Below are 16717 nucleotides of genomic sequence, written 5' to 3'. Positions count from 1 at the left end.
CCGTAAATCTCTACTGGGTGCTCGAACACGGCAAGCAGGTCGCGGGGCAAAATCTTTGTAATATTTTATTACCGAAACAGCGATACTAGCAATGCTTGAGCTGCACTTGCTGTTTTCTAAATTGTAACCTCCTCAATCTCATCACTGTGATCAGGAAACAGAGAGGAAAAGTACAGCAGTAGTACGTAGAGAAGTATTCAATTTCAAGCCCTTTAGCAATATCATCTAAACACATTGCCAGTTCAGTGTTGAATTCTCGATGGAAACAAACAGCTGATCAGGGACGCAAGCTTGGCTTGGCACTGGCTTGGCCGTTCATACAGAGCCAAAAGCCGCTGCAGGAAACTGGATTGCCGATCGTATTGAGACAAAATATTTTATACATTTTTGTTTTCTTTGTTTCATTTCTCTAATTGCTCTTGTGATGGCGTGGACCGCGCTTCGTGGTCTCATGTACCGGCGCACTGTTTTTAAGTTTAGTATGGCGCACGATAATACATGATTGCGTGCTTTAATTTAAAAAGGTTTGCGAGTATGGCAGCAACACTGCAATGTCGGGAAGAGGCACGGGGAAGAGGGTAGTAGTAGAACCAGTAGCAGCTGCATGCCCGGGTGGAGCGACTGATGCCCAGATGGAGGAATGTCAACCCGATGCCTTTTGTGTTGGCCGTTCTGGCAGTTCCGCCGACTTTATAGAAAGAGACGACGCCGTCGCTTGTCCTCTTCTCTTTTCCTTCGGGCATCAGCGACAACATTGACGGACGACGTGTTCGACTTTACCGTGCACGTGAGTATAGGTTGGTTTTTCATTCGAGTGAATTCTTGTTCAGATTTGCAACTTGTCTACTTCATCCTGATCACCTGTCACCGGCAATAAGTCACATACGTGTGATATTTAGGTTAAATAAATGATAATGCACATTTTCTGCTTCATTTGCGTGACTTAGCTACACCAGGACATGAGGTAAAGCCTTTGTCGCCTAGCCACTAGCAGGCAACATCGATCACTCGCGTCCTTCAGTTCACGAATCAACGCGCCTGCCTTAAAATTAGTAAGCTGCTCGCAAAGAAATCTTACCGAGGCAATTTTGTTTTCTGTGAACAATGCACTGTAGATTTGTCTTGAATAACAAAAAAAACTTGAAAAATAAATGTCGCGACCTTTTAGAAAACGCCGTGTCTAAGAGCTAGACGCGGCATTTTGTAAAAGGCTCATTAAATTCAGTATGTTTTCGTAGTTTCTGCTTGAAATTATTATTGTCTATGAATTTCATGGCCCAATCTTTTGCTTTGGCTGAAAATCTCGGCGGCAAAAACTTTGTTCAGTGTCCCTTTAAGGGCAGGTGTAGATGCCATCATTTCAGTCGCAAATCTTTTTGCTAGTCGGTCGGCTGGTTAACAATAAGGGTACTAACTAGAGTTCCAGATTTCATCAGCAACACATCGTCATGGCTTCATCAGATGCTGCATTATATACATTCTATCCTCGTTTTTAAATAGGTGTACCGTATGGTCCACTGTTACAGGAAACAAGCGAGCTCATGGACAGTGAGCCATGTGGTGCTAACTGGCAGCGAGGCTTGTAAATGGGACGCATGCGCATAGAATCGGGGTGTGCCCAGTTTTGTCTGCCATTTCTCCGCCTGTGCGCATGACAGCATTGGAAAGCGCATCCGTATTTTAGCTGCGCAATTTATCTAGCCCAGTGCCTCCTGCTTCAGGGATTTCTTGTGAGCACAAAAAATGCATGATTTTAATCGTTGCTGTAGTGTTTTGCAAGTTGTCACCGTAAAGCACATGATATTTTTCGCATAATGCTCGCTGCAACTAGCAAGTTTCGATGACTCAAAATGCTGTTCAGGTCTGATGTAGCAAACATTTTAAGCTCGTCCTCGTGACCATGAAATATTGGTTTATTAAATAATGGAAGGCAGAGTTGGTATCAGTTGATTTACAGTGTGAAAATGAAAAGTGCGAAGGACCGTGCCTCGCAAGTAAGCCCCGAGAGCATGAGCAGAGAAGTAGCAGATGAGGATGCTCATGCGCTGCATTTCCAAATCTCACCAGCACTAATGCTTGACGGACTGCTGGCCACGCACTAGCGTGTTCTTTCTGAAACAGGACTTTGGCCCTGTAAGCAAGTTCTTGAAGGGCATAAGTAAAACGTAGAATGGGCCCCCTAAATGCACCCATCCTTGAACCATTGGGCTTATGAATTAGTGCCGTTTTCAAAATACAACTATTCTGAGCTATAAATTGTGACAGAACAGTGCACGAAGTTTAAAAATGGGAAAAAGTCTTTAAATGTCCCCTTTATACATAGTGTTCTTGTGATGTCACTTCTGCCGTTGTCGCCCTCTCCCGCCATGCCCGGGTAACTCCCTGGGTACCTACGGCAGTTCACGTGCTGCAGTGCGGTTTGTTGGGGGCTTGTCATCTGTTGCTGTGAACGATGGGGAAGCATTGTGGTTTTTTGTTGTCTTACTTTAACGAGCTCATTGGATTAGGAAGGCCTCGCTCATTCACTCGATACAAGACCAGATAATCAAGATGTGCGACACATATACCAGCCACGGCGTACGCCGGCTGCCCGCCACAACCTATGAGGGCCTATTATCTTGCTTTCACTACAAATTGCCTGGCCCAAAAACAAGTGAAAGCTCAATATCTCTCGAGCCGCAATTTTAAAAGTGGATGGGCGAAGCGCAGCTGCTCCCATCGAAAACTAGTCGTGCAGAGCTAGGCAAGTTTACAAGAGATATAATATTATGAATATATTGTCACGGCCTACGCCACCAAAGTAGCAATGCCCCCCCCCCCCAAGTGTTTTAAACAGTGCTGATGTTGAGGTGCGGCGATGGCGTAGTGGTTAGAGCATCCGCCTCGCATGCAAGAGGTCCGTGGTTCAAATCCCGGTACCGCGCAGTTCCCAACCGGATTAAAAAAAAAAAAATCCGCGTGTTGATGGAACTGCATTAAGAGGCCTGGGGTGCGGCCTCACCGGCAAACACCGCCGAGAACGCACTCCCTCACCAGAGAAGGATTGGCCACCCTGGTGCAGTATCTGGCCACTACCTCCCACATGATTACGTCAAATAACTCACGGCCCTCAGTCCCCAGCAGCTGCGAAGCAACTGACCACGGCGGCGGTCAGATCTGCAACGCAGCAGAGGGTGCTAAGAATCTCTGGATCCGGACAGGCCGCCATTGGAACCTGAACTTGGCAACGTTTAACGCTAGAACCTTATCTAGTGAGGGAAGTCTAGCTGTACTATTCGAGGAGCTAGAGGGTGTTAAATGGGATATAATAGGGCTCAGTGAGGTTAGGAGGACAGATGAGGCCTATACGGTGCTACAGAATGGGCACGTCCTTTGCTACAGGGGCTTGGCAGACAGAAGAGAACTGGGAGTGGGGTTCCTCATTCACAGAAACATAGCTGGCAACATAGAGGAATACTATAGCATTAATGAAAGGGTGATAGGTATCGTAATTAAACTGAATAAAAGATACAAGATGAAGGTAGTACAGGCTTACGCGCCTACATCCAGCCATGATGACGCTTCAGTTGAAAGCTTCTATGAAGACGTGGAATCGGCAATGAGTAAGGTAAAAACACAGTATACTATAGTGATGGGCGACTTTAATGCAAAGGTAGGGAAGAAGCAGGCTGGAGACCAGGCAGTAGGAGATTATGGCATCGGTACTAGAAACGCCAGAGGAGAGCTACTAGTAGAATTTGCAGAACACAATAATTTACGGATTTTGAATACCTTCTACCGAAAACGAGAAAACCGCAAGTGGACATGGAGGAGCCCTAATGGCGAAAATAAGAACGAAATAGACTTTATAATGAGTGCACACCCTGGAATTGTGCAGGATGTGGAAGTGATTGGCAAGGTACGATGCAGTGACCATAGAATGGTACGGTCTCGAATTCGCCTAGACTTGAAGAAGGAACGACAGAACTTGATACGCAAGAAGCCAATCAATCAGCTAGCACTGAGAGGGAAAGTACAGGAATTCAGAGTGTCACTGCAGAACAGGTACTCGGCTCTCAGTGAGGAAACCAACCTTAGCGTAGATACAATGAATGATAATCTGACGAGTATCATTATGGAGTGTGCAGTGGAAGTTGGAGGCAGGGTAGTTAGACAGGACACTGGCAAGCTTTCACAGGAAACGAAGAACCTAATTAAGAAGCGTCAAATCATGAAAGTGTCAAGTACAACAGACAAAATAGAACTGGCAGAGCTTTCGAAGTTGATTAATAGACGTAAAGTATGCGATGTAAGAAGGTATAACATGGAGAGAATTGAACACGCTCTGAAAAACGGAGGAAGTGTCAAAGCATTGAAGAGGAAACTTGGGATAGGCAAAAGTCGGATGTATGCACTAAGGGACAAAGAAGGCAAAATAACTACCAATATGGATAGGATAGTTAAGATAGCGGAGGAGTTTTACAGGGATCTGTACAGTAGCCGAGACAACCACGACCTTAATACTATAAGAACTAGCAGTAACCCAGATTACACCCCACCAGTAATGATAGAAGAAGTCAGAAAAGCTTTGGAGAGCATGCAAAGGGGCAAAGCTGCTGGTGATGATCAGGTAACATCAGATCTGCTGAAAGATGGAGGACAGATTGTGTTAGAAAAACTAGCCACCCTGTTTACGAGGTGTCTCCTGGCGGGAAGAGTACCAGAGTCTTGGAAGAACGCTAACATCATCTTAATACATAAGAAAGGAGATGACAAGGACTTGAAGAATTACAGGCCGATCAGCTTGCTCTCTGTAGTATACAAGCTATTTACAAAGGTAATTGCTAACAGAGTAAAGAAAACATTAGAATTCAATCAACCAAAGGAACAAGCAGGATTTCGAACAGGCTACTCAACAATTGACCACATTCATACTATCAATCAGGTAATAGAGAAATGCTCAGAGTATAACCAACCACTATACATAGCCTTCATAGATTACGAGAAGGCGTTTGATTCAGTAGAAATATCAGCCGTCATGCAAACACTGCGGAATCAGGGCGTAGATGAAGTATATATAAACATTCTGGAAGAAATCTACAGGGGATCAACTGCTACCATAGTGCTTCATAGAGAAAGCAACAGAATACCAATCAAGAAGGGTGTAAGGCAGGGGGACACAATTTCCCCACTGCTGTTTACCGCGTGCTTACAGGAGGTTTTCAGAAGCCTAGAATGGGAACAGTTAGGGATAAGAGTCAATGGAGAATACCTTAGTAACCTGCGCTTCGCCGATGACATTGCATTGCTGAGTAACTCGGGGGACGAATTGCAACTCATGATTAAGGAGTTAGACAAGGAGAGCAGAAAAGTGGGTCTTAAAATTAATCTGCAGAAAACGAAAGTAATGTACAACAACCTCGGCAAAGAGCAGCGCTTCGAGATAGGTAATAGTGCACTTGAAGTTGTAAAAGACTATGTCTACTTAGGGCAGGTAATAACCGCAGAGCCGAACCACGAGATTGAAGTAACTAGAAGAATAAGAATGGGGTGGAGCACATTCGGCAAGCACTCTCAAATTATGACAGGTAGATTGCCACTATCCCTCAAGAGGAAGGTATATAACAGCTGTATCTTGCCGGTACTTAGCTACGGAGCAGAAACCTGGAGACTTACAAAGAGGGTTCAGCTTAAATTGAGGACGACGCAGCGAGCAATGGAAAGAAAAATGGTAGGTGTAACCTTAAGAGACAAGAAGAGAGCAGAGTGGATTAGGGAACAAACGGGGGTTAAGGATATCATAGCTGAAATCAAGAAGAAGAAATGGACATGGGCAGGGCATGTAGCGCGTAGACAGGATAACCGCTGGTCATTAAGGGTAACTGACTGGATTCCCAGAGAAGGGAAGCGGGTTAGGGGGAGACAGAAGGTTAGGTGGGCAGATGAGATTAAGAAGTTTGCGGGTATAAATTGGAAGCAGCAAGCACAGGACCGGGTTAACTGGCGGAACATGGGAGAGGCCTTTGTCCTGCAGTGGACGTAGTCAGGCTGATGATGATGATGATGATGATGATGATGTTGAGCTTTGAGCCTCTTTGATTGCAATTTGTGGAAATAGTCGAGGAAAATATTATACAAGGCAGATAGCGACTTTGCGTGGTGTGTGCCGCGGTAATGCCAGTCATCACTTTATTTTTCGCGTATGCTTTAACACACTTTTCACTTTGTATTTTGCTTTTGTTGTACGCTAATGTACAGTGGAGTCACTGAACATGATAGAGACCGTGTATAGAATTAATAGACTAATTAAAAAAAATCTTGACGCCCAACTTGAACCGATCGGCTATACTTCAAAGTGAACTAATAATGTTTCCCAATTTTTATAGTTTGTTTCAATGCAATACCAAATCTCCGCGATCGTCATCACGATTTTAACCGCCTTCCCCGCCATCACGATTTTAACCGCCTTCCTCGCCATCATGATTTTAACTGCGGACAAGTTTGTATGTACAGTATCTTGGTAAGCTATATCTGTTTGCAGGTAAATACTTGGCTATGGCACTTACCCGTAATGAAGTTGCACCTGAAGATGCAAATATTGCAAAGTTTCTTCAAGTAGCTTTTGTTGATCTGCACCAGCCAAATACGCTGGTACTTTTAGGAAAATGGGAATGTGCGTTCTTAATTTCAGGTTATAAGTTTCAGCGAAGAAACACCCTAAGCTCTGCTCCCTCTGCGTGGACTACTAAATCAACTTGCCTCACTAGCAGCTCATAATTTCTCAAACTTGCATCGTGAGGCAAAACTAAACGGGTGCAAGCACGAGGAGACAACATGGCAGTTGTAGGCGATAGATTTGGTTGGTGCCCGGGCATGTTGGTGGCGCATTTCGGAAGTGACGAAAAGGCGCTGCGAGATGCACGTGCACCCTTTGTATAGTTGCTGTATTGGACAGCAAACTTTTTTTCTTATCTGAGCAGTTTTACCAAAGGAAGCTTCATCATATGGCGTGATAAATGAAGCGAATCCACAGGTTGAACCACATCATAGCCTCGCTGTGCTTTTGTACTTTTTTTAGCTCGCAAAGTTTATTTGTACATATAAGTGACAACTTGCCAGTAATAAGGCAGCACTTGTTTCTTTACCATATGATCATCTCCGGTGTGCTGCTGCCTCAATATTTCAAATTCTAAGCATTTACACCATTGTATGCTAACTTTTACTTCGAAGTGAGACAAGCCACATGTGTATCGTAGATCAAGAAGCATGCCAGTTTTACGTACTTGCAAGGTAAACATCAGAAATGCACAGTTGATCAAAAATACTAGTTTAATGGTGCATCTACATAGCAGAGCACCTGTGGCACCTCGGGAACAAGATAATGCCACATATGTTACAAGAGATAATTAAAAAACACAGGGGACGTTCCGTGAACAAATAGAAACAAAAATAAAATGGCACGTGGCAGCGAGCGAAGGCGGCAAGGGAAGGGGAGCCCGTGGGACTTCAGCGGATGAACGTAAGGTGTGTGTTTAATATCTGGAAGAAAAAAAATTCAAAATTTTGGCGACTGAAATGAGGGTGACTTAGTGAGTGCGCTCATGACGAGAGTAAACACGGTTATTATTTTTTTTTCAAATCTCTTTTGAAAGCCACAAAAAATCTGTATGTGGTGCAGCCTAACAGAAAGTCCGTGAAGGCAAATTATGCATTCGTCGTTGTACAAAGGCCCTTTTTTTTTCCATGCGCACCATTCCCACCGCGGTGGTCTAGTGGCTAAGGTACTCGGCTGCTGACCCGCAGGGCGCGGGTTCGAATCCCGGCTGCAGCGGCTGCATTTCCGATGGAGGCGGGAATGTAGTAGGCCCGTGTGCTCAGATTTAGGTGCACGTTAAAGAACCCCAAATTGTCTAAATTTCCGGAGCCCTCCACTACGGCGTGTATCATAATCATATAGTGGTTTTGGGACGTTAAACCCCACATATCAATCAATCATGCGCACCATAAATAGTGCTCAAAATTTAATTGCATATGTTGTTTTCATTCTCACTGTATTCCGTGCTGTTTATGATGTAAAAAAAAGTAGCACGCTGAAGTGGTGCTGCTTTTGGGCAACAGTTGAAAATGGCGGGGTGCATGAATGCGGAATACTGCCACTTACACTCAAATCACTCTTGTGGTCACCTCCCACTGTTTGCAGCATGTGTTGTGTATACACAGCTGCATGTTTCCTAGCTAGAAAAATTTGATTTTAGGTGATTCACGTTATTTTCCATGTAACTATTCCACAATTGCACACACTGATCAGCAGGCTTTCAATTGCGCTGAAGGACACAGGTGCATTAAAATTCATAGTCGATTCTTTCAAGAAACCGTATGTAAAGGCTGAAGCTTCATGCGTACATACACACACACATACCATATTGTTTTTTGTACTTAATGAAAGCTGCGAAGGTCTTATGTGCCTCCAAGCGTAACCTGTCTTATTTATTCTCCATCACCGCAAAAGTTTTGTGAGTTTCAAATAAAAGTACTTTGCGCATGGCCACTTTTGGGTAATTTTTTTGTGTAGGTGTTATTTGAGCAGCCTACAGTGTTTACTTTATAAGCCTGTATGTATATGTTGCATTATAAGGATGCAGAATGTGTGTAGCTGTACAATATAGATGAAGTGTAAAAATTAAGTATGTCTATTGTAGTGATCTTGCAACCAATCTTACCCCCGTATTCTAGAACGTCCCTCCACTCAATGCTTCACCTTCACTTGAGATGGCTGATGGGAGCGCCGTCTCTAAGCAGAGAAAATTGCTGCATGTCAGCAATAATCTGCTGTGATTCTCAAGTAGCGCAGCGTCGCTTTCAAACGAGCAGCGGCAAAGTGCTCAACTCTGTCAAGTGAAGGGTGAAAGTCGAGTCGGGGAGCGTTTATGAATATGGGGGTTAGTTTTGTCGTCTTGTTAACCTGCCATTAACACTGGATTGATGCTACTTTGCTCTAGCTGTACAGTGCTTTCCAAGGCTCAAGGAGGCACCGCACGGGGAAGGCTCGGAGCAAACCATGCGTGAGTTTCCTTTCATTGTTACACTATGCACGTATTAAGTGATAGACTTTATTGTATGCTATTTGTATTGTGCAAGTTTTTGGGGACATACAACTTCCAACACTTATATGTTCTGACGAAAATCACGCAAGAATGAGAGAAGCTTGTGCAAAAATTATGCAAGAGTGTAAGAAGCTTGCAGAAGTCTGTGAAATGAAGTTTTGAAATTTTGTGGCAATGTGTCATTGTACAGTGGTCAACAGTCTTGCTCAGCATGCTTGACTGCAAGGCTACCGGCTGCACAGGCGCATCTACGGAGTGCCTGATGCATGATGGGCCAAATGTCAGCCTGCACACTGGTGCCTCTTATTCCCGTTTGTCTTTTACATCAGTGTCTCTTGTAAAGGGGATCAACTGTGCTACCTTTTTTTTCGAATGTAATGAGTTCTTTTTCCAGATTATTGTTGTATTAAGGTAGAGCCTCACATTTCTATCAAATACTGAAGATTCTATTTTTCTCTCTAGATGCTATGAAGTCACTCCTTGTGTTACAATAGAGTGAACACTGTTATGAGAAAAGCTACTTTATGGAGTTAACTCACTCCATATTGACTTAACACACAGAATTGGTGAAAACTACACTCCATTCCAGCTGCATTAGGAATAATATTCATTTGCATACTTCTGTTTCTTTTGTTTGTTTGTTGGCTGGAGGTTTGGAGTATAGGGTGGCCAGAGGGCACTGTGTAGTCTTTCTTCATCTTCCCAATTTTGTGAACATCAATTGATAGCCGTATGGGAAGCAGCCAGCATGCTGAAACAGCGGTGCAAGCATGCAAGATGTTCACCATTGCATGCAGTCAGTTGCTGTGAGCAACCTACTGCATACAATTAACTGCGAGTGGTGAACTAACGCTGCACTATGTGTGCCTCCTGGAAAGCTGCAATGGTAAAGTGCCACAATCGTATAGTAACATGGATAACATCGCAATTTGTTTGTTGAATAATTTTGCAACAGAATCAATGGAGTTTTGGATAAATTTGTGTATCTGCCTGGTTCATCAAAGCTACAGAGTCAAATGCGGTATATACTCGCGTATTATGTGTACTTTTTTTGTCAATCCGGTCATGTGCGAAGCTAGTAGGAATCGCTGGCCCAAAAGCTCAACTGGGAATATATGTTGCAGGCGCTGTCACAGCTGTCTCAAAGCGGATTGTCATTTGTTTGCTAAGCCTGTTCAAATGCCCCCATTTTCTTGAAGTTCTTTTGAACAGTGCTCACAAAAACCAGTTCCCACGACAGGGTTATACCAGAGAACATAAGTACTCTCCAATAATTGTCGGGAACCCAACGTAAAGTAAGATGCAGACAAGGAAGCGCGATGCTAACACAGTGCTGTGTGTGACGCCCTTCATGTGTGTGTGTGTCCATTCCTTGTCCCAGTCTTCTATTGCGTTGCGTTCGCTCCGATATCTAACCAACACACCCAAGCTTCTATGCTAAGTCTTATTCAACGCACTCTTTTGCTGGCTCCCATACTGAATGTTGCATGTCGAAGAACTCCACGCTGATGTGCTTAGCGGTAGCACGGTTTCAGTTTTCTTCGGTAAGCTTTATAACAGCAATCTGCCTCGTATATAATTATTGTAGCCTATCACAAGGAACGGTAAAAACGCAATGGCCAGATGGTGAAACCGAAAAAAAAAACAAAAATGAGTGCGAAAACCTGCCTCATCTAGTTGATGTGACAGGTCCTTGCACGCGTTCAACATCTGTGCTGTGTCTCGGAAATACATTCTTGCCGTGGAAGAGGTGGGAAGATAGGAGGCAAACCTTTAGGCATTTCGCACTACACATAAACAGGTTTCAGTTTTCAAGTTCGATATTCTAGGGAAAGCATAAAAGTTAAAAGTTCATGGAAGAAGGGACCTTGCACTCAGTCCATTTTGTGTAAGACTGCACTCGCCTGCTCGACAAGAGATGTGCCTGACCAGAGCATCATGAAGTCAAATGTGTTTGTGTGTGTGCTGGCAAGGTGGCTCGGGCTGGTTGGGGAGGGCAAAGTATGCGAGCAAAAAGTTTCTTGTAGTAAAGCAGGCTGGCTAATTATACTGGTGAGCAAATTATGTGAGGATGCAAATTGTGCGAGTAAATATGGTATGTACTCTTGTATGTTTCAGCTCTATTGCTACAGATCCTGCGGATCCAACTTGGCATCCGGCAGCAACAAAGAGAGGTTCTGCAGGAGGTGCGACAGCTGAAGCACAAGGTACGGCTCTTGTCCGTGCCTCAGCATACCCAGCCAGCACAGCGCCCCTCTGACCTTCCCCGGCTGCCTGCTGGTAAAATTGGAGAAGTGCAGGCAGCAGAGGCAGCTGTGCAGAGTAAAGCTGTGGCTGCGGCTTTGGTGTATGTTTCTTGATTTTTAATATGCCTATGTAACATGCAGAAATTTAGTACTGCTTTAAGATACTGTGTTTCGGGAAACAAACTAGTCAGGTTATCTCATGAGCCACTGTACTACAGTCGCATATGAATAATTCGTACTCAAAGAGACCAGAAAATTTGTTCAAATTAAAAGAAGTTCAAAATAATGAAAGTTACCGTGATTACTTGAATCGAACACGCACCTTTTTTCCGGTTAAGAGAGTTCATAAATCGCATGTGCGTTAGAATCGAGTACGAAAAAAAATGAATATGGTCATTCTATTGCCATCGCCACTTACAAAATGGCCGCCCCCTACGTGCGTCGGCATGGCGCGTCGGTCATTTCTGCCTATGTGTTTCCCATGCGCGGCACTTCATACGTGTGCTGAGGAGTTCGTCATCTTGTAGTACATTAGCATCGATGGCATGGTAGGGCCGACTCCAAAAACTCGACGAGTGCACCACAATGCTGCTTCTAAAAGAAAAGTCGTCGCGTGTGCCGGAACGGACAGAAATCGGGCCGCATCGCGGTCATTCGGAGTTCCCGAAACGTGCGTGCGGGACTGGCGGAAACAAAAGCAGAATATTGTCGACAGCAAAGATTCACATAAAGGCTTCAGTGGACCACAGCAGGGTCGGTTTCCACAAATTGAAGAGCTGCTCGGCGAGTATGTGATTAAGCAGTGAGCGGCACAGCGGCCCGTGACGACAGAACTGCTCCAAGTGCAGGCTATGCAGTTAGCCTTATAAAAAGGGCTAATGCAGAGCCATTTTAAAGCGAGCAGGTGCTGGCTAACGAACTTTATGAAGAGAAAAGGCGAACAGGCATATGCCGGAAGTTGCCGGAGGAGTACGAAGAAAAGCTTCAGAGTCTTCAGAGGTTCCTCCTAAACTTGCGGCACAACAACGGCTACCTGCTTGGGCAAATCGGGACTGCCGATCACACGCCTCTTTACTTCGACATGCCTGGCACCACAAACGTCTAGGAGAAGGGGGCGAAGCACGTTTGTGTGCTGACATCGGGCCACGGTAAAACTAGAGTGACAGCAATGCTCTGTTGCACGTCAGATAGACATAAGCTTTTCCGTACTTCATATTTAAACAGAAGACGCTCTCAAAAAGAGTCGTTTTCGCGAGTGGTGTGATCAAGCGGGCCAACGAGAAAAAAGGGTGCGCATTGCAACCGATGTCTTAGTTTTTTTTTTTTGTGGAAACCGGGCGCGCGTTACAATTGAGGGTGCGGTAGAATAGAGTAAATACGGTAAACGAGCAGAGGGCTCACCATGCAGTGATGCATGTGCATGGAGAAGTTTTATTCACAAATTACAGGACATCCGTCATTAATTAAAGTAGTCAATACATGTCTGTACACGTTGGCCTTGCAACGAGTCAACAAGTTTTGCGTGCAGTTTGCAAAGCATTTGTACTTGGCTTCAGTATTCTCCTGGCAAAAGAAGTTGCGCGCGGCAATGTCCAGTGCTGACACTCTTCGAAGACAACTGTGTTTCCACTGTTACCATCTGCGCTGCAGCCGGAGCGTGGCCAGCACATGATGACAATGGAGGAGCGTCTCCACCTCGAGAAAAGCAGATCGGCATTCGAGAGAGAAACACTCCGCGGCAGCTTTTTTTTTTTCTCTCTTCATGCGTGGTGTTGAAAGGAGAAGAGTCTCTACATAGCAGGAACGAAAAACAGGGAAGCGTGACACCGGCGCGTTGCAGATCGGCATGAGAGAGCCAACTCTCTGCGACAGCTTTTTTTCCCCTCTTTCTCTTCATGCGCAGTGTTAAGAGGAGAAGGGTCTCTACGTGGCAGGGACGGAAAAAGCCGAATCGGGGCACAGGAATGTCGCAGATTGGCATTTGGCAAACATTCCACCGCAGTCTTTTCTTTCCTTTTCTTCATTTTCTTCTTCAAGCACAGCGATGAGGTGTCTGAAGTGCCACCGCAGGATGGGGCGGGGTGCTGAGAGCATTTTCGGAACGCGGTATAGCTTTGATAGGACCACAGCGTCAGTTCGAATTAAGTGTGTTGGAATTAATGAGATTCGACTGTATTTACTATAGTCTGTGAAGTCCGAGTGAACTGTCCTAAGCTAGCAGACGATGTAGGCGGCATCGTGTGTTTGATGCGCAGTGACTAGCAGTAGCCTGCTTAAAACAGACATTCAGTAATTTTGTTCATTTATCACCCTATTTCGTGTCCGCTGCGGCTCTCTCTACTTTGAGCTACAGTTCACCCTGCCTTGTGTTAGCCGATTTCTTACTTTTTTAAAAATCTAACATGCACCCAATTTCGCAGTGTGAAGAAAAATGCACCTTTGTTTATCGTGATGAGATTTCTATAGCGACATGCCTCTTTGTTGGCTATCACAGAAAAATATAAACAGCAAATGGTGCGACCATCTAGTGCGACCCTTTATTTTTCTATCAGTTTCATCTATGACCAAGATTTGGTCGCTCTAAGGTTGCCTCTTAGTACGCCTTGATCATGTTCATTTATCTTGTTGTGCTCTGCTTACAATGCATTGATTAAAAACATGTCCAAGCTTCTTTTTGAATTCCACATATTTTATCGTTTTTCACCTGTAGAAGCTACTCCTGGTCAACATTCAGGCAAAGACATTGTAACCTCGAAGAAACGTGTATTGGAATTTGAGCACTGTACAAAGTAATTATACTATTTCATAGCTAGAATCAATATTTATTAAGGGTTATAACAGTGTTGTATTTGATTTCATAACAGCGAAACTGCATTCAGAGAAGGACTTTGAAAGGTTCTCACACTGAGTGTGAGAGGGCTGATGTGGAAACCATTTTAGGTCAAGTGAGTTGAAGTTAGCGTAAAAAAACAATGAAATGGTGTGGTGCCCAAAAATTCAAGTTGTTGTTTGCAGTGTCCTGTTCTTGCAGATTTTTATCATGAAAACATTTCGATGTGCTGTTGCGTTTACCCCATCTATGCTTGCATTTTTTTACAGCGCAAGCACCTCCTGCAGATTGGGGGACGTGGCCTCCGAGAAATTGGTGTGAATGCCATGAAGGCTGTATTGGCACATGACGTGAAAGTGCTGTACAGCCTTCATGGCAGAAAAGGGAAAAGGGCCTTTGTGAACCGGAGGCTCTGTATATTAGTGACAGGTTAGACTTGTTCATTGTTTTATGTGTGTGTACCCTTGTGTATTGTCTGTACTGCAGTGCTTCATGTGTACTATGGTATTTCTGTTCTTGTATGCAGATGTCATCTGCCAAAAAGCAGGGTGCGACCAGGCGGAGGCCCTCAACTTTATTAAGAGGTGGCTGCCAGGGTCTGGTGATCGCTGTGGGCGCAGGAAGCGGCGCTTCAGAGAAGCATTTGTTGCGGAGCAGCCCGATGATCCCCACTCTCAGAGTGCAGATTATCGGCTGCTCGCGGCAGCTGGCTTCCAACCCAGCCACAGCAGCCAGGGCCTTGACAGCACCACTGTCATTGTGCCCCCAACGCAACCTGACCTGCAGTAGAGCGGGCCTTTTTTAGTTGTGTATATATATTTTTCAATGTATACATTTTTTGTTGTACCAAATAAATAAAAAAAACAAAGAATAAATAGTCTGCAGACTGTCGGTGGTGCACTGTTCGGCTAGCTTATGCTGATTCGGAAGCACCATCACCATGTTTTAGTTACAAAAAAATGCTCTAAACTATGAATATTCTCAATTACCATGTGGAGGACATATGTGGGGATTGCAAGTGGGGGACATACGCTTTCAACATTTACTTCTTAACGACTTTTTTCGATCTGCTGTACCAAATACCAGTACCAAATAAAGCACTCGCTATTGCAAAAGATAAATTGGTAAAAAAAATAAACTACACTTCTAGTGTTAGCAAAGGGAATGAGGTATAAAAGATGAAATGGATCGATTAACTGCTTTCAGTTCTCAGCATTCAATTTTCTGTTGCCCCAAGTATACAGGGCTGCAAAGCTACAAGAGCGGGTCATCGAGGCATATTGTTTAAATCTTCCGGTAAGAAAAATTCCCTACTAATAATGGTTACATAATGGCAAGCCAATCAGTAGCCAATATTCGTCGTGCAGGAAACATCGGTGTAATAACGGCATTTGATTGGCTGCAATGTGGCCCTGGATTGGTCCAATGTCGGTCGTACATCCGTAGCCAATATTCGTCGTGCAGCAAACATCGGCGTAAAAATGGCATGTGATTGGCTGAAATATGGCCCAATGTTGGCCGAACATTGGCAGCTTTGTCGGCAATACGATGGGCCTTCGTCGGCCCAATGTTGGTTGCATACTGGCTAAAACGTCGGCAAAACGTCGGCCCATCATTGGCTTGAACGTCGGCCCGACATTGGAAGAAGTTGCACTTCCGATGTCGGCCCGACGTCGGTGCCGATGTTAGCCGATGTTGGTCCAAGATTGGTCCAACGGCGGCGTGCTGCCTGGGGAGTATGCGCGTGCGCATTCCGAAACGAGTATGCGCGTGCCTATTCTGAAACGAGTATGCGCGTGTGCATTCAAAAACGAGTATGCGTGTGCGCATTCAAACACGAGTACGCGCGTGCCTATTCGAAAACGAGTATGCGCGTGTGCATTCAAAAACGAGTACGCGCGTGCCTATTCAAAAACGAGTATACGCGTGCGCATTCCAAAACGAGTATGCGCGTGTGCATTCAAAAACGAGTATGCATGTGCGCGTTCAAAAACGAGTACGCGTGTGCCTGTTCAAAAACGCGTATGCGCGTGCGCATTCAAAAACGAGTATGCACGTGCTTTTGCAAAATGAGTATGCGTGTGTGCATTCAAAAACGACTATGCGCGTGCCTATTTCAAAACGAGTATGCGCGTGTGCATTCAAAACCAAGTATGCGCGTGCGCCTTCAAAAACGAGTACGCGCATGCCTATTCAAAAACGAGTATGCGCGTGCGCCTTCCAAACCAGTATGCGCGTGCCTATTTCAAAACGAGTATGCGCGTGTGCATTCAAAAACGAGTATGCGCGTGCCTATTCGAAAACGAGTATGCGCGTGTGCATTCAAAAACGAGTATGCGCGTGCGCAATCCAAAATGAGTACGCGCGTGCCTACTCCAAAACGAGTATGCGCGTGTGCATTCAAAAACGAGTATGCGTGTGCGCGTTCAAAAACGAGTATGCGCGTGTGCATTCAAAACGAGTATACGCGTGCGCATTCAAAAACGAGTACGCGTGTGCGTGTTCAAAAACGCGTATGCGCGTTCGCGTTCAAAAACGAGTACGCGCGTGCCTATTCA

The 16717-nt window shown here is 44.8% G+C and overlaps 1 protein-coding gene across 3 annotated transcripts; it reads left to right on the top strand.

The window, feature by feature from the left end:
- Positions 1 to 460: 460 nt before the first annotated feature.
- On the top strand, positions 461 to 15188 carry LOC142783735 (uncharacterized). Of its 3 annotated transcripts, none has more exons than XM_075882316.1 (4): positions 461 to 787; positions 8987 to 9041; positions 11202 to 11290; positions 14686 to 15188. In XM_075882316.1, the coding sequence occupies exons 1-4, from the start codon at positions 641 to 643 to the stop codon at positions 14962 to 14964; spliced, it is 570 nt and encodes a 189-aa protein (XP_075738431.1). In that variant the 5' UTR covers positions 461 to 640; the 3' UTR covers positions 14965 to 15188. The 3 variants fall into 3 exon arrangements, with proteins under 3 accessions (XP_075738431.1, XP_075738432.1, XP_075738433.1); XM_075882317.1 differs by lacking the exon at positions 14686 to 15188 and adding an exon at positions 14429 to 14666; XM_075882318.1 differs by having other exon boundaries at positions 656 to 787; positions 8979 to 9041.
- Positions 15189 to 16717: the final 1529 nt, after the last annotated feature.

This window comes from Rhipicephalus microplus, unplaced genomic scaffold (assembly GCF_043290135.1).
Source record: "Rhipicephalus microplus isolate Deutch F79 unplaced genomic scaffold, USDA_Rmic scaffold_12, whole genome shotgun sequence".
In the NCBI taxonomy this organism is placed as follows: domain Eukaryota; kingdom Metazoa; phylum Arthropoda; class Arachnida; order Ixodida; family Ixodidae; genus Rhipicephalus; species Rhipicephalus microplus.
The sequence above is the reverse complement of the archived record's forward strand: the minus strand, read 5'-3'. Positions and strand labels throughout refer to the sequence as shown.